Source organism: Pristis pectinata, chromosome 4 (assembly GCF_009764475.1).
Source record: "Pristis pectinata isolate sPriPec2 chromosome 4, sPriPec2.1.pri, whole genome shotgun sequence".
In the NCBI taxonomy this organism is placed as follows: Eukaryota; Metazoa; Chordata; class Chondrichthyes; order Rhinopristiformes; family Pristidae; genus Pristis; species Pristis pectinata.
The window spans coordinates 105,223,552-105,242,378 of NC_067408.1; the positions used below are offsets into that span (position 1 = coordinate 105,223,552).

At 43.2% G+C, this 18,827-nt stretch overlaps 1 protein-coding gene across 4 annotated transcripts in view; it reads right to left on the bottom strand.

The window, feature by feature from the left end:
• Positions 1 to 11,128: 11,128 nt before the first annotated feature.
• The window catches only part of igsf5b (immunoglobulin superfamily, member 5b), a 54,675-nt gene continuing 46,976 nt past the window's right edge, over positions 11,129 to 18,827 (bottom strand). For all 4 annotated transcript variants that reach the window (XM_052013280.1, XM_052013281.1, XM_052013282.1 and 1 more), the window contains one exon: positions 11,129 to 11,916. In XM_052013280.1, coding sequence (XP_051869240.1) covers positions 11,809 to 11,916 — 108 coding nt within the window. In that variant the 3' untranslated portion in view covers positions 11,129 to 11,808. The remainder of the gene's footprint in view (positions 11,917 to 18,827) is intronic.

Genomic DNA, 18,827 nt, shown 5'->3' on the forward strand with positions numbered 1-18,827 from the left:
TGGGGAAAGGCAGGAATATGGCCTTGACACACAGGATCAATCACGATCTTATTAAATGAATAGAGCAGGTTTGAAGGGCTGAATGGCCTACTCCTCTGAGCTTTAAATGTTTCCATGTTAACGTATTCAGCAGAGCGGAACATTGGGGTTGATTTGTTGAAAAAAAATAAAAAATCAAATTGTGGCTTTCCAAATTCTTTCTTGTTCAATGCTGTTGAAAATTTGGAAACATTGAAATTACTCACGAGATACATCTCCATAAGATGTCAAATAATCATTAACCGGAACAGGTATACACTGCGAACTTAAAACTGCTCACAGTGTTGGGATGACGCAGGTATGGAATGGAATCCAGCAGTGATAAGCTCAGAGTTCCTCTATGACACAAGCAGAAAGGTTAAATATCTCAGTGCAATGCTGACTAACAGCAACTCGCTGTTTTTGTTAACGTGGTTGATTTCTTGAGCTTAACATAAAGGAACATATGAATGAGGAGTAGGAATAGGCCACTTAGCTCCTTGAGCCTACTCTGCCATTTAATAAGAGTGTGGCCTTATCTGATTTTAATCTCCACTCGACTTTCCCATCCCATCCATGGTGAACTTTCACCCTTTCTTATTAAGTATTGTCTACTTCTGCATTAAATATATTCAAAGCCTTTACTTCCACCACCTTTTTTGGCACAGTAGTGTTGCAGTTAGACCTGCTGCCTCACAACTCCAAAAACCTAGAATCAATCCTGACCTCGAGTGCTGTCCATGTGGAGTTTGCATGTTTTCCCTGTGACTGCGTGGGTTTCCTCCAGGTGCTCCTCCCACATCTCAATGATGCGCTAGTTGTTAGGTGAATTGGCTACTGTGAATTGCCCTAGCAGAGATGATAGAATTGATGGAGACACAAGAGACTGCAGATGCTGGAATCTGGAGCAACAAACAATCTGCTGGAGGACCTCAGCAGGTCAAGCAGCATCTGTGGGGGGAAAGGAACTGTCGACGTTTCGGGTCAAAACGCTGCATTAGGACTGAGAGTGAGGAAGTGAGAAGGCCAGTATAAAGAGGAGAAGGGGAGTGGTGAGAAATGAGTCTGAGGTGATGTTCCCCAGGATAGAGTTGATGTTCCCCAGAGACCATAGTCTCAAAATAAGGGATCAACCATTCAGAACAGAGATGAGAAGAAAATTCTTTACCAAGAGGCTTATGAGTCTTTGGAATTCACTTGTCAAGAGGGCTGTGGAGGTTCAGTCACTGAGTATATTCAAGACAGAGATCAATAAACTGAGGAATCAAGGAAGATGGGGCTTGTACAAGAAAGTGCTACTGAAATAAAAGATCTGCCATGACAGAGTCATGAAGTTACACAGCACAGAAACAAGCCTTTCGGCCCAACTCGTCTATGCCGACCAAGTTGCCTACCTGAGCTGTTCCCATTTGCCTGCATTTGGCCCATATTCCACTCAACCTTTCCTACCCATGTACCTGTATATTGGTATTGCTTTATTATTGTCACTTGTACTGAGGTACAGTGAAAAACTTGTCTTGCATACCAATCTTACAGGTCAAGTCATTACACAGTGCAGTTACATTGGGTTAGTACAGAGTGCATTGATGTAGTACAGGTAAGAACAGTAACAGTACAGAGTAAAGTGTCACAGCTACAGAGAAAGTGCAGTGCAATAAGGTGCAAGGTCACAATAAGGTAGATCGTGAGGTCAGAGTCCATATTATCTTATAAGGGAACCGTTCAATAGTCTTATCACAGTGGGGTAGAAGCTGTCCTTAAGTCTGGTGGTATGTGCCCTCAGGCTGCATTATTGAACAGTGGAGCAGGCGCAAGGGGCTGAATGGTCTTTTCTTTATATTCCTCCAGCTGCATTTCTGACAGTGCAGCAGGCTTCCACAACCGCACTGCCTTTGAATTGTGCTCAAGTCCTTTAGAACAGAACATGAACCCTCAGCCTCCTGGCTCATGGACTAAAATACTACCAACCAAAACTCCTGAAATCTATCCAACACAGCATTCCATGAAGTTGGGATAGGGTATGGGAGGAGGAAGAAGGTAGAAGAGAGGACGTTGGGGAGGACATCGATACAAGGCAATTGCCGATTGAAATGTTACGCTATTATCAAGGCAAGGAATAATAAGACAGGGGATGGAATATTTTTCTACTGAGTTCCAACGTCAGAGTTGAGCAATGTCGATCAGCTATGTGCCTGTTCCACAGTGAAGGTCACAAAAACAATGTGCAGTGGATTCTGGAAATCTGAAATATAAACAGAAAGTGCTGGAAATCCTCCGAGGATCAGGAAGAGTCTTTAGACAGATAAATCAGGTTAATATTTCTGATTGATGATCTTGCATCAGAAAGGTCATTGAACTCTGTTCTGTTCAAATGTATCTGTTCCTCTGTGAGGATTGGCTTCTCTGATATAACGCTGTCCACCCCCTCCAACAGCACCAGAACAGATATTTCTTTTGCTTAATCTCTCACTCTGAAAGTGGAATGCTAATTTAATGCCATTTTGTTCCAGGTTGGCAGTGACCGCCCTACACCACCCTGTGGGTAAAGTACGACTGTGTAAGTTAGGCACAGACTGAGACAGTCTGCTTCAGATTCACAGCCAAATCCCAGTGCCACAGTGAGCTCAGTATGCTCTCAGGCCAGCGGCTGTTGCTGGTGTGTTCAATTAGTTAAAGCAGGCTATTTTTAATTACTTGCTTGTCCCAGTTGAGCATAGAAGATGGTTGGGATGAACTCGGTTTTATTTGTGCCTGTGATGTTTATCTGACAATGATAAATTATAGCAAGTGTTACATGCACTTTGCGAGTATGTTCAAATCTGTTACTGTTTACTCTTTAATAACACAGCCTGATGTCTGAAGCCATTATAGACAACAATAGTACTGTTTCTGTAACAAAAGCTTGCAGAGATGGTAGCACATTAGAATAGATTTTGCAAATGGAAAGCATGGGAATGCCAACAATTCCTTGTGCAAATGCCAGCATCTTCAGGATTACTGTGGATATATGCACAAATACATGAGCTTCATCGATTCACCAACTGTACCCTTGGTTGAGTACAAGATCTTCTCAGCTCCCTGGCACCAATTCTGGGGAATTCACTCCAAAGACCATTGTCAGAATAGGTCTGGATTTCAAAGGACGAGAATAATTGTAAGGGGATTAAGTACAGTTAGTGCCGGTATGCCTACCTAATGGAGATAAATTCAATTATTCTGTTCCATTTCACTCTTGTCTTCCCACTCAGAACAAGGATAGAGTTCCCTATTGTGCTCACCTTCCATCCAACTAGCCTTCGTTCAGTGGGTCATCCTTCATAATTTCCAACAACTCCAATGTAATTCCAATTCCAAACTCATCTTTATCTCCCCTCCCCCCTCCCCCCTTTCACCTTTACCTCCACTCACCTTCCCTTCCCTCCTCTCCCCTCCCCCATTCTGAAGGATCTGTTCCCTCCAGGATGAACTGATGCACTTTTCCAAGGATGTGTTCCCTCCAGGATGAACTTTTCAATCACCACCACTACTCACTTGCTTCTTACTAAACCTTCCTCTGAATACCATAGATAATGCAAAAAGTATCCTTCTCTCCTCCTGCTGTGCAAGCATTCAAACATTCCTTCCAGATGAAGCAGATATTCATATACACTTTGATGAGATAACACTCTCCATTTGGTGCTCACAGTGTGCTTGGTTCATGTTAGGGAAACCAGCTACCTCTGTCTGTAGGTGTGACCCCAAGCTTCTTATTGCCTGGTCCTTCACCATCCCACTTTCACACTGGCCTCTGTGTCTTCAGCTTCCTAACCTGTCAGAGTGAAGCCAAACAGAAATTCGAGGAAAAGCTTCTCATCTTCCAACTAGGCACATTACAGCCTTCAGATCTCAACACTGAATTCAACAATTTCAAATAAGTTGAATTCCAGCCATATATTTAAAGCTTTTTCCCCTTTTTCCTCGATCTCCACCCTATCACAGAGCTTCCCTTTTGTTCTCTTCACTTCACCTTTTCTCTCTGTATTGAATCATAAAATTGTACAGCACAGAAACACACCCATTGTGTCCAGGCCAGCCATCCAGCACCCATTTACCAGCACTTGGCCTGTAGCCTTCAATGCCTTGGCAATTCCAGTGCTCATCTGGATACTTCTTAAATATCGTGAGAGTACCTGCTGCCTCTATCACCGACTCAAGTAGTGTGTTCCAAATTCCAACCACCTTCTTTGTCGAATCACCTCTAAACCATCTGTCCTTTACCTTAAACCTCTAGTTTTAAACACTTCTACTATCTATCTTATATGTGCTCTTCAAAATCCTATCCTCATCCTATCTGGATGCATCACGGCTTGGTACGGCAACTGCTCTGTCCAGGACTGCAAGAAACTGCAGAGGGTTGTAGACACAGCTCTGCACATCACGGAAACCAGCCTCCCCTCCATCGACTCTGTCTCCACTTCTCGCTGCCTTAGTAAAGCAGCCAACATAATCAAAGACCCCATCCACCCCAGAAATTCTCTCTTCTCCCTCCTCCCATCAGGGAGAAGATACAAAAGCCTGAAAGCACATACCACCAGGCTCAAGGACAGCTTCTCTCCCGCTGTTATAAGACTATTGAATGGTACCCTAGTACAATAAAATGGACTCTTGACCTCACAATGTACCTCATTATGACCTTGCAGCTTATTGTCTACCTACACTGCACTTTCTCTGTAACAGTAACACTTTATTCTGCATTCTGTTGTTGTTTTACCTTGTACTACCTTAATGCACTGTGTAATGAATTGATCTGTATGAACAGTATGCAAGACAATTTTTTCTCTGTACCTCGGTACATGTGACAATAGTAAACCAATTTACCAAATCTGCCTACCTCATATCTCCTCCCACCCAGCCTGCTCTGCTCCAAGGAAAACAAACACATGCACCTTAAAAGTTAAAACTATTCGCATCTAAAAAAAATTCTTAACATATCTCAACAAATTTAATATTATCTCTTTTCCCATCCCTAGTTCCTGTTGACTGATCTACTCCTTGTTTGACCCCATTTATCCTGCTGGGAAAATGTTCTTCCCATTTGCGACCACATTTCTTGCCTGATATCCCAACTTCCCTTTTTGCCCTCCTGTGTTCTTTTTGGCCCACTTGCTTCCTCTTTGACCCAGCTACTTGATTGGCTTAATCACCTCCCGCTGGACATCTCCTTTTCTGAACGAATGTGCCTGTTTCATGTTAAACATGCCTATTTCCTGTTATCATGAATTAGTACAATCACGTCACATTTGCTTCTACATACGTTGATGTGCGATAGGCTACACTGTTCAGACTACATAAAATATAGTAAGTAATACGGTGGAAATATATTTTAAAAATTGCTCTAATTTTTTAAATTAATTGTACAAGAAATATGTAAATTAGTTCAAAGGACCCAGATTGGTCCAATGCTCAATGGCTTGGCCCAGCATGATTGGTCTTACCCAACACAATACAGTCAAGAGTAGAGCAAGTCAAGGCTCATTAATAAACAGTTGTAAAAGCTCTTGACAGCTGGCTCAGCATCACACTGCCTTAGTCAATTGTCTAACCTAATAAAATCTGTAAATGTTTTTCAATGTGTTGACTATCAAAAAAAAACTATTAAAAGTAGTGATTGACAAAATATAAAAATGATCAAGACTAAGAAAACAAAAACAGACAAAGGCAGAAAAACAACAAAACCCAGTTTAAAATGTTTCACTAAATGGGGGATCTAAGGAGGACCTTTTCCACCCAGAGAGTGGTGAGTACCTGGAATGCACTAATGGAAAGAGTTGTGGAAGTAAGAGTTGCTGACAGCACTTAAGTGTAGAGACAAGCATTACATTCCCTGGACACAGAAGGGCAACCGCTTATTATTAAACAGTGAATGTCTAGTTGTAAATTCTCCCACAACAGGAAACATAATCACCACATTCATCCTGTCTAGATACCTCACGATCTTATATGTTTCATTCATGTCCCCTCTCGTCCTTCTAAACTCCAATGGATACCAGCCTAGTTCTGCCCAAGACTGCAAGAAAGTTGTGAACCCAGCCCAGTCCGTCAAAAAAAGCCAGCCTCTTCTCCACTGAGTCCATCCACACTTCCCGCTGCCTCAGGAAAACTGCCAACAAATCAAGGACCCCTCCCACCATGGCAATCTCCCCTCCCCCATCAGGTAGGAAATACAAAAGCCTGAGAGCATGAACCACCAGACTCAAGGACATCTTCTATCCTCTGTTATCAGACTCTTGAACGGACTTCTGACATGCTGAAAGATTAACTCTTGAACTCTGATCTCCCAGTCTACCTCGTCAAGGCCCTGGCACTTTATTTGTCTACCTGCACTGGACTTTCTCTGTAATTGCAACACTATATTCTACATTCTGTTTTTCTTTTTACTACCTCAATGTACTTATGTATGGCATGATCTGTCTGGATGGCATGAAACAAAAGCTTTTCACTGTATCTCAGTATATGTGTCAATATTAAACCAATACCAATCTCTAGCCTGTCCAACCATTCCTCATAAAACAATCCAGCCATTCCAAATATTGGTCATAACCTTTCCCCAAATTATTTCCAACATACTGATATCCTTATAAGATCAGTACTGTACACAGTACTCCAGATGTGGTCTCACCGAAGCCTAATGTAACTGAAGAAAAAAACTCCATATTTTTGTATTCAATTCCCATAGCAATAAACAGTAACATTCTGTTAGCTTTCCTAACTACTAACGGCAAATTATAGAGAAGAACACCAGAACCCTCTGCAGTTCAGAGCTCCGCATTCTCTCACCATTTAGAAAATAGCTTTTTTTAATCTGCCAAAGTGGACAATTTAAGAACTTTTCCACATTTTATTTGCCCACTTAATCTATCTATAAACCTTTGTACCCTCCTTATGTCCTCTTCATTTTCCTAAGTATTGCTGTTTTACCAGAAAATTTAGCAACCATGTCTTTGGTGACTGCATCCAAGCAATTTTGATAAATTGTAAAAAGTTGAGGCTCAGCACTGATCACTACAGCACAATACTTGCCAACCAGAAACAGACTCAAGTATTGTTACTTCCTTTCCTGTTACCCAGCCAAAACAAAATGGATCAACAAAGGAGATATTAGGAGGAGCAATCATAGAACATAGTACAGTACAACACAGAAACAGGCCCTTCTGCACACGATGTGCCATACCAATTAAAGGAGTAATTAAACTAAACTAATCCCTTCTGCCTACTCAATGTCCATATCCCTCCATTCTCTGCACATTCGTGTGCCTATCTAAGAGACCCTTGAATGCCTCTATCATATTTGCCTCCACTACTACCCCGGCAGTGCATTCCAGGCACCCACCACTCTCTGTGTAAAAAACTTGCCCCGCACATCTCCTTCGAACTTTCCCCCTCTCACCTTAAGTGCATGTCCTCTAGTATTAGACATTTCAACCCTGGGAAAAAGATACCGACTGTCTACTCTATCTATGCCTCTCATAATCTTATAAACATCTATCAGATCTTCCCCTCAGCCTCCACCGCTCCAGAGAGAACAACCTAAGTTTGTCCAACCTCTCCTTATAGCTCATACCCTCTAATCCAGGCAGCATCCTGGAAAACCTTTTCTGCACCCTCTCCAAAATCTCCACATCCTTCCTGTAATGGGGCGATCAGAACTGAATGCAATACTCCAGATGCGGCTTAACCAGAGTTTTATAAAGCTGCAACATAACTTCCTGATTCTTGAACTCAATGCCTCAACTAATAATGAGAGCATGAAAGTATTTGAATTGTGGGTTTTAAGGATGTTCTTACAGGAGGAGAAGGATGTACAGAGTTGGAGGAGATAGGCAGGGGTATTTCAGAGACCATTGAAGCTACTCCCAGCAGTGTGCACACATTCAATGAGGATTGTGGACAGTACTGTCTGGTAGCTGGCAACCAGTTAGACATGGGGTCACCAGAAAGTGAAGGGAGGAAGAGCAAAATATACACCATGTGCATAAAAATACATTGAAATAAACAACACTTACAAGCAAATTTACTTGTAACTTTTTCTATGTTCTGCTAAAAGTTCAGCAAACGTAGACAGGGTAGACAGAAGTAAACGCTTATCCTGTAATGCAACAAGCATGGACAAACAATCATGAGGAAATCTTCATTCATTCCATAAGGGTGACCCTGAGCTTTTATTTGCTCATCATTTTAATTCTCTGTCCCACTCCTGTTCTGACCTCTCTGCCTTTGGCTTTCAATGTTCCTTCAATGATACCTAATGTAAGCTTGAAGAACAGCACATCTTCTGACCAGGTACATTACAACGCTTTTCACAGATGAGGCTGGTACTTCATTTTAATTTGTTTTCAGTCACATTTTGTTCCAACTGCTAGTTTTAAAGTAGTTGTTTCCCTGACCACTTTGGTGGCTGGTTGATTGGTGTCGCAACAACAACCTCACACTCAGTGTCAGCAAGACCATGGAAATGATTGTGGGCTTCAGGAAGGGGAAGTCAGGAGAACACACACCAGTCCTCATTGAGGGGTCAGCGATGGAAAGGGTGAGCAGCTTCAAGCTCCTGGGTGTCAACATCTCAGAGGGTCTATCGTGGGCCCAACACATTGATGTAATCATGAAGAAGACACGCCAGCAGCTCTACTTCATTAAGAGTTTGAGGAGATTTGTTATGTCACCAAAGACTCTTGCAAATTTTTACAGATGTATGGTGGAGAGTATTCTGACTGGTTACATCACCGCCTCATATGGAGGCTCCAGTGTGCAGGATCGTAAGAGGCTGCAGAGGGTTATAGACTCAGCCAGCTCCATCACGGGCACAACTCTCCTCACCATCAAGGATATCTTCAAGAGGTGGTGCCTCAAGAAGGCAGCATCTATCATTAAGGACCCTAATCATCTGAGACGTGCCCTCTTCACATTACTACCATCAAGGAGGAGGTACAGGAGCCTGAAGACCCATACTCAATGATTCAGGAACAGCTTCTTCCCCTCTGCGATCAGATCTGAATGATCCATGAATGCATGAACACTACCTCATTATTCTTTTTTTTTGCACCATTCATTTATTTTTGCAATTTATAGATTTTATGTCTTTGCACTGTACGGCTGCCGCAAAACAACAAATTTCACATCATCTGTCAGTGATAATAAATCTGATTCTGATTCTGATTTGGCCTACAGCCTATCACAGAGTATCCCTGCGCTGTCTCCAACCCCTCCTCTCTGCAATTTAAAACACACAGGCCTTCTCACTTCTGCATTTGTGATGAAGGGTCCTTGACTTCAGATGTTGACTCTGCTCACATCCCCACTAATGCTGTTGGGCCTGCTGATTGCTCCTGTTATTCTCTGCTTATGTGAAGAAGAAATCTAGCCTCCTCTAGCCTTCCCTACCAAATGCTGTAGGAAGCTGGAGTATTCCTCAGTGGAGTATCTGTAGGGCTTCCCCCATCTCCTTGTCAAATCAAGTTGAGTTTATTGTCATATGTACAAATACAGTGAGGTACAGGTGCAGTGAAAAACTTGCTTGCAGCAGAAAGACAGGCACGTAGTAAAGTACATGTGTATTAATACAAGAGAAACAGTCACTGAGCTCATGTGATCTCATATCCTTTCTGGGAAATCAAAGGGCACATTGATTTTTGCCCTTTAGTCTTCCACAATAATGTTCACGATGCACCTGTCACCAGTTACCTTTCTTTCTCACCTGACCTGCAATGGATTCAGATTAGTGACAGAGCCCCTTATCAGTAAGTGTGGATTTATTTACAATAATTACAAGTTCATACCCTACCAGCACATTCAGCAAACCACTGGTGGTGAGACGGGGTTTAAATTTGAGGTTGAGAATTTGGAGGGTTGAGAATACAATAGACAAAAGGACAATGAGCAAGGGGGCCTTATACCTGGATCTGATGAGAGAAGTCTATGAAAGGACAGGAACAGTGGCAGATGAGGAGATCTCTGGAGTAATTAACTGGAGAAGGCGAAGGTGAGTGAATTTTGTTAGTGTTAGTGCACGGTAGTGTAGTGGTTAGCGTAATGCTTTACAGCGCCAGCGACCTGGGTTCAAATCCGACCGGTGTCTGTAAGGAGTTTGTACGTTCTCCCCGTGTCTGCGTGGGCTTCCTCCAGGTGCTCCGGTTTCCTCCCACATTCCAAAGACGTACGGGTTAGGAAGTTGTGGGCATGCTATGTTGACACCGGAAGTGCATGTGACTAAGATATCTTATCTTATAAAATTGTTTTATGTGAAATCACAGGTATATCAGCTACCTGCTTTATCAATATTTAAAAGGTGTATCTGCAGCTTGCTGCACTAACTCAACCTGACTGCTTGAAAAATAAACTTCACTAACAACTCTCAATGACATAGCAAATCACTAACTAATCAAATTCACATCCAATTGATTAACATTCGGAGGTTCACAGGTAGCAGCAGTTTGCAAGTATATAAAATATATTTATTAACCACTCAATAGCTCAGAAGGAAATACAATGCAATGGGATAAACAATGAAAGTGATTTTTAGGAAACTCGTTGAAGTACTGACAATCAGCATGAGGCCATGCAGATATCTTTCCTTCATCATAGCCCAGCTGTGGTAAGTAATCTGAAGGAACCAGGCACCCACTTTTCAGGCAAGACTTTCTTCCTAATGCCTTGGCCTATTCTTTTCAACAACACTAAGATAGATTTACTAAGAAATCCACCCTTTATCATTGATGCCAACAACTGCGAAGCAGCAGCAGTTCCATGTGGTCCTTTACTTGTGAAATTGTGTTCCATGGACTTCGACAGTGTATAACACCCAGTGTGCTTAGAGCATGTTTAAAGCTGCCGGCCAAGGAAAGATTGTTTTTTCCCCATGCTTTCTGGGTATAGTGGTATTTCTGTTTGCGGGTGCCGACAATACACAAATCAGAGGCTGCATTTCCATCATTGCAAGTGATTGCACTTCAAAAGTTTCTTCACTAGCTCATGTCTTGAGCTTGCGAAAAGCACTATATAAATGGAACTTCTTTAGGAATCTGTTTCAAACGATTGAAAACGCAGTGTGGAGAGGTAGGGGGGGGGGGGGGGGGTCACTTATAGAAAGGCAGTCCCTGCATCAGGTTACTGCTGGCAATGGGAGGGACAGAGGAGTAAGTGCAGCCAAAGTTTGTTGTCATGGTGATAAATAGAACAAGGAGATTGAATGTCAGTGGCAGGGTGACACAGAGACGGAGGGAGTCAACCTGATCTGGAGTGACGTGGAGGCAGGAATAAAAGGCAGAGACGACATTCCTCCTTCCAGTGTTCTGCGGGAGGAGAGACCAAACTGGCAGTGTGACGGTACAAGGGGACCATGCAAGTGAATGCGGAAGTGAAGGTGCCAGGTCGACCTTAATCTCTTTTTCTCAGCACCAGTGCGCAGTGATTTATGAGCAATTTAAATAAATTATACTCCAATGAGTACAAGCAATAAGAAGCAGATTTCATCCTTCATTTGTGAAACTCCTCGTGGGAGAGGAAAGAAATCCCCATCCTTGAGTTTAGTTTCATTTCTATCAAATAGGCATGGCACACAGCTCCTTAATTCATTTTGCACTATTTGGGATTCCATCTGTTTCAACCAATCAATCTTTTCCCAGTAATGAGTGAGTCCTCTGATCAGGGAACATACAAATTCAAAATGCTTCCAATGCAGTTTTGATTTCTATTGCAAAATAAAATACCAATAAAACCATTATATACATAAATTCCTCAAAGGCACAATCCAGCTCATCACACAGCAGTCACATGTCTGGTTTTCCGTGGGGAAGAGGAAAAATCCATAGGTTGATTTGGTGTTTCCTTCTGGATTCCATAATCAACAGCTGGAATCGTAGGGGCCTGTTTGACAATAGAGAAAAGACACAGTAATTAAGGCTTTCCAGACAGTTTATATTGAAGAATGCAGATGATATTTCTCAAGTATGCACCAACTTGTTTTAGAGGGGATGTGATATAGCCTTACTGAATTGATTCTTGGAAAAAGAATGCTGTGTGGATTTGTGTGTGTACGCATGTGTTTGTTTGTGTGTTTGTGCATGCGTGTGTGCGTATGTGTGTATATGTGAGCATATCTATGTGTGCACTTCAGTGCGATATTTGTTCATAGTACTATCAATCCTACAGAAAATAAGTATGCCGGTTAGCCTGTCAGCCCTCTAATGCTTTGCAGGAACTGTCCACTTCAGTCCAACACCACAGCTTGATACGTGTAATGTGGCAAAATAAGTCTTCCTCAATACCTGTCCAATTACTTTTCAGTTGTTACTATGGAATCTATTTCATCAAACTCTTCAGGCAGTACATTCCAGATATTATTAGTGAATGAAAATTAAAAGAAAATCTAAATCTGCAGATCCGGAAGTCTGAAATAAAAACATAAAATGATTGAAACACTCAGCAGGTGTGGAGAAAGAAACAGAGGTGGTGTGTTAGGTTGAAGACCCTTCATCAGAACTGGGAAAGAGAGACTACGTGTTAGTTTTAGGTTGCAGAGAAGGTGTGAGAGATGGACAGGATGAAGAGAACATCTGTAAAAGGGTGAGGTCAGGGTTACAGTGGGGATAGTTTGTTGGGCTGACAGGTTAACAGGGCCAGTTAGAAAGTGAGAATACAAACAAAGATAGGGTTAGAAGACATGGTCAACAGGTCAGGCTGTTATAATTTAGAGAGAAGAACAGCTAATATCACAGATAGATGACTCACAGCAGATATGGCCAGTCCTGGTACAGTTATAGAAAATGAGTTACCTGAAGTTGTAGAATTTCAGAAGGCTGCAATGTGGCTGGATAGAAAATGAGTTGCTATTTTCTCAGGCTTGAATTGGGCCTTATTATAACAATGCAGGAGACTACAAACAGTGTGGAGAGGGATGAGGTATTAAACTGGCAGGCAACCGGAAGTTCAAGGTCACACCATGAGCAGAATGCAATTGTTCCACAAGGTAGTCATCCAATGGAAGGGAGACCACTTTGTGAACACCAAATGCAGTACACCAGATTGGAAGAAGTGCAAGTGAATCGCTACTGCGGTTGGAAGGACTGTTTGGGTCCCTGGGTAGTGGGAAGGAGAGCGGTGAAAGGACAGGTACTGCAGTGGCATGGGAAAGTGCCATAAGACAGAAAGTGCTTGGTGGGGATAGAAGAGTGGATCAGGAATCACAAAGGGAATGGTCCCTCTGGAATGCTGAACGAAGAGAATTTGTCTCGAGATGGAATCTTGTTGAAGCTGGTGGAAATTGCAAAGAATGATCCATTGAATGTGAAAGCTAAATCAAAAAAATACAGATGCTTGAATATTTTCGGATGTTAACAGTCTGCTGTGTGAAAAATCTATTCCTCATTTCCCCTCCTAACAGATTATTTTACATATAAAAACCATGGTTGATAACTCACTTTCCTAAGGAGTTAGTTTCTCTATCAAACACCACATAGTTTCGAATACTTTGATCAGGCCTACCCTTTATATTTTCACTCACCGGAGAATAATCACAACTTCTCCAATCTCCCTCATCCTCATTTTCATGCTGGTAAATCTTCTCTGCACCTCACTTTCATATCCTTCCTGGAGAGGTGTGTCCAGATTCATTCACCACGCTTCAGACGAGGACTAACTAGTAGTTTCCAATAGCTTAGCATGACCTCGTTGTTTATGTTTTCACTAACCCTATTTACAAAGCCAAGTTTCTCATTTTTTAACTACCCAAACACATATCCTGTGCGCAAAATTGTACCGTTCACATTATGGAGCAACACACAAAGCACTAGAGGAACTCAGCAGGTCAGGCAGCATCTATGGAGGGAAAAAAACAATTGACATTTCGGGTCGAGACCCTTCATCAGGCCTTCATTGAGACCCTTCTAGCATTTGCAGAACCTCTTGTGTCACCTTTCACATTTGTTACCTTAAAGTCCATCACTTCATGTTAAATTACTTCCATTTCTTTCCACTTCATCAGTATTTCCCTGAAGTCTGTTGCTATTTTGATCACCATTAATTGCATTGCTGAGTTTTATACCGTCAGCAACCACTGAAGTCATACTTTCACTATCAAAGTCCAGGTCACTTACGTATAGGCTGCAGATGGTGGGAACATGAATTGAAAAGAAAAATAACTGCAGAAGCTGGAAATCTGAAGAAAAAATACATGAAGTCCTGGAAATCCTCAGCAGGTCTACTAGTCTCTGCCCAAGACTGCAAGAATTTGCAGAGAGTTGTGAATGCAGCCTAGTCTATCACAGAAACCAGCCAGCCTTCCACTGTCTACACTTCCCACTGCTTCAGGAAAGCAGTCAACATAAACAAAGACCCCTCCCACCCCAATCATTCTCTCTTCTCCCCCCTCTCCCATCGGGCAGAAGATACAAAAGCTTGAAAGCACATACCACCAGGCTCAAGGACAGCTTGTATCCTGCTGTTATAAGACTCTTGAATAGACCTCTTGAACAATAATCAGAATCAGAATCAGGCTTATTATCACTGACATATGTCGTGAAATTTGTTGTTTAGCGGCAGCAGTACAGTACAAAACATAAAAAATTACTGTATGTTACAAGAATAGATAAATAGTGCAAAAGAGGAATAATGAGGTAGAGTTCATAGGTTCATGGACCATTCAGAAATTTGATGGTGGAGGGGAAGAAGCTGTTCCTGAAACATTGAGTGTGGATCTTCAGGCTCCCGAACCACCTCCCTGATGGTAGTGATGTGAAGAGGGCATGTCCTGGGTGGTGAGGGTCCTTAATGATGGATGCTGCCTTCTTGAGGCACCGTCTCTTGAAGATCTCCATGGTGTGGAGGGTTGTGCCCGTGATGGAGCTGGCTGAGTCTACAACCCTCTGCAGCCTCTTTCGATCCTGCACATTGAAGCCTCCATACCAGGCGGTGATGCAACCAGTCAGAATATTCTCCACTGTACATCTGCAGAAACTTGCAAGAGTCTTGAGTGACATAACAAATCTCCTCAAACTCCTAATGAAGTAGAGCTGCTGGCGTGCCTTCTTCATGATTGTATCTATGTGTTGGGCCCAAGATAGATCTTCTGAGATGTTGATACCCAGGAACTTGAAGCTGCTCACCCTTTCCACCACTGACTCCTCAGTAAAGACTGGTGTGTGTTCTCCCGACTTCCCCTTCCTGAAGTCCACAGTCAACTCCTTGGTCTTGCTGATGTTGAGTGTGAGGTTGTTGTTGCAACACCACTCAGCCAGTAGATCTATCTCACTCCTGTACGCCCCCTCATCGCCATCTGAGATTCTGCCAATAACAGTGGTGTCATTGGTGAATTTATAGATGGCATCTGAGCTGTGCCTAGCCACACAGTCATGAGTGTAGAGAGAATAGAGCTGTGGGCTAAGCACGCATCCTTGAGGTGCGTCTGTGATGATTGTCAGCGAGAAGGAGATGTTACTACAGATCCACACTGACTGTGGTCTCCTGATAAGGACGTCGAGGATGCACTTGCAGAGGGAGGTACAGAGGCCCAGGTTTTGAAGCTTGTTGATTAGTACTGAGGGGATGATGATGTTGAACGCCAAGCTGTAATCGATAAACAGCAGCCTGACATATGTTTTGTTGTTGTCTAGATGAAGCTGAGTGGAGAGCCAGTGAGATTGTGTCTGCTGTAGACCTGTTGTGACAGTAGGCAAATTGCAGCAGGTCCAGGTCCTTGCTCAGGCAGGAGTTAATTCTAGCCATGACCAACCTCTCAAAGTACTTCATCACAGTAGATCTGAGTGCTACCGGGCAATAGTCATTGAGGCAGCTCACCCTGCTCTTCTTGGGCACTGGTATGATTGATGCCCTTTTGAAGCAGGTGGGAACCTCTGACTGCAGCAGTGAGAGGTTGAAGGTGTCCTTGAACAGTCCAGCCAGTTGGTCGGAACAGATTTTCAGTACCCTGCCAGGTACACCGTCGGGGCCTGATGCCTTGCGAGGGTTCACCTTCGACCTCCGTGACAGAGATCACAGGGTCGCCAGATGCCTCGTGATCTCTCCAGTTCCCTTGTCATGGCCCTTTCACGTTATTTGTCTGCCTGCATTGCACTTTCTCTGTAACTGTAACACTATATTCTGCATTCTGTTATTGTTTTTCTTTTGTACTACCTCTATGTGCTTATATGTATGGAATTGAAAAGGAAAAAAAAACTGCAGAAGCTGGAAATCTGAAAAAAAACATAAATTGTTGGAAATCCTCAGCAGGTCAGGCAGCATCTGTGGAGAGAGTAAAAGGTAATATTGCAGGTCAAACCCTGATCAAGGATCATTGAGCTGAAATGTTAACTCTGTTTCTTTCTCCACAGTTGTTGCCTGACCTGCTGAATGCTCCCACTATTTGTTTTATAAGATAAGATATCTTTATTAGTCACATGTACATCGAAACACACAGTGAAATACATCTTTGTGTAGCGTGTTCTGGGGGCAACCCGCAAGTGTTGCCACGCTTCTGGCGCCAACATAGCATGCCCACAACTTCCTAACCTATACGTCTTTGGAATGTGGGAGGAAACTGGAGCACCCGGAGGAAACCCACGCAGACACAGGGACAACATACAAACTCCTTACAAACGGTGGCTGGAATTGAACCCAGGTCGCTGGCGCTGTAAAGCGTTATGCTAACCACTACACTACCGTGCCTGCCCAAACTGGGGACAATATGAGGAGTAACTGCCCTGTCAGTCAAGTTCAGTAAACTCACTGCTGCGAATGATTGAGACTAATTTCATACCTATCTCCCTCTTCCTAGGCAGCCCCTCTGGATTGAGGATGGTTTATTTTCAGTCTGGTTTTATAGGTTCAGAAGTGGTTAATGAGGCCGACGTGGCAACTGCAGATTCTTGTACAAATGGGAAGGTGGGAGCTAGTGAGATGGTGGTGTGTGAGGTGGAGCACTGCTTCCCCTGTTTAAACAGGGTCTCTGTGTGCTCCTGACACATGGCCTCTTGGTTCTTAATCCCATCCTTTAAGCAGTGATGGATCAGAGTTTCCCACAAGTTGCATTTCTTCAAGGAGGCTTTGAGCACATCCTTGAACCATCTCCTCTGTACATTTGGTGATCTCTTCCCATGGCAGAGCTCAAGGTCAAGTGTCTGTTTCTGGATTCAGCTGTCAGGCTAGGGACTTAATACTGAGGATGTGGGTCTGAGAGAGGATGGTGATGTTAGTTCGCTTGTCCTTCCAGTCAATTTGGAAAGTTTTGCAGAGACAGCGCTGATGATATTTTCCCAGTGCCTTGGAATGCTTCACATTATGTCATCCATGTAACTTATTTGTAACCATCTGGTACAATCTTCCAGGGAAATTGCTTTATAACAAGAAAAGCAATAATCCTACTAATCCCATGGGGAGGCCTCACTACCCACATCTCTCCAGGCAGCAAAATATCTGTTCACCAGTGCTCTCCACCACTGCATGTGTGTGTGTGTGTGTCTGTGTGTGTCTGTGTGTGTGTGCATGTGTGTGTGTGCATGTATCTGTGTGTGTATCTGTGTGTGTATCTGTGTGTATCTGTGTGTGTACGTGCCTGTGTGTGTGTGTGTGCACACATATGTGTGTGTGTCTCTGTGTGTGTCAGTGTGTATCTGTCTGTGTGTATGTGTGTGTTTTTGTGTGTGTGTATGTGTGTGCATGTCTGTGTGTGTGTATGTGTGTGTGCATGTCTATGTGTGTGTATCTGTGTGTGTACATGTCTATGTGTGCATGTGTGTGGGTGTGTGTGTGCTTATGTGTATCTCTTTGATCCTTGCATACAAGTGTGTGCATTTTGCAACGTGTCTGGTGCTCAACTCTGTGTGTGTGTAAAGAGACTACTAGATTGCTAGCAGCCACTATTTGGACTCACATATGGAGAAGTGACATTTGTGCGGGGTGATAACATTGCACACTTGCTTATTTACCCATCTCCCAATAGGAATTAGCACCTTCAAGGCAGAAGGGAATAACCTGTATTCACACCCACGTTACTGACCCAGTTACTGCACATTAAAGCTATAATTTCCTGATAGGATGGCCTGCACTGTGATCAAAGCGAGTTGGAGAGAGGACTTTGCCCTCATTGCCTGGGTTCTAATGTAACATGGTGTATCCTCTCTGTCTTTTCATGATCAGCTGGATTCACAATGAGGTGGATACACTCTGCCAGTCTACCCCCTCAGGGGCTGCAGGGGGAAATCTATTTATCAGCCACTTAGCCTGTGGAAAGACAGTGATAATGCATGGGAACAAAATAACTCCCATGTTATTCAGAGTCACTCCAGCCCACAGGACAGAGCTTAGAACAGGGCACTGTGTTTTGGCTCTTCTAATCTGAGCTGTCATAGATTTCTGCAGGGGCTTCAGTAAAGGTGCTGTTATAAACTTGTTACCTAACAGTAGCTTCACAGCCAGTAAATTCAGTGGAGCACTTTACAGTCTGCAGCTGAATCCAAACCTTAGAGAGCAGTGCTTTTCAAGAGGGCTTCCACTGATCTCCACCCACCCCTCACCCTACAACTGGAAAACCTGCATGTCCAGGCACTGGAATGACAGAGACAAGCTCTCTGGTCTCTGCCCAGGACTGCAAGAAATTGCAGAGTTGTGAATGCAGCCCAGTCCGTCACGAGGAACAATCTCCTCTCCATTGACTCTGTCTACACTTCTTGCTGCCTTGGAGAAGCAGCCAAAGACCCCTCCCATTCTGGTTAGTCTCTCTTCTCCCCCTTTCCATCGGGTAGAAGATACAAAAGCTTGAAAGCACATACCACCAGGCTCAAGGA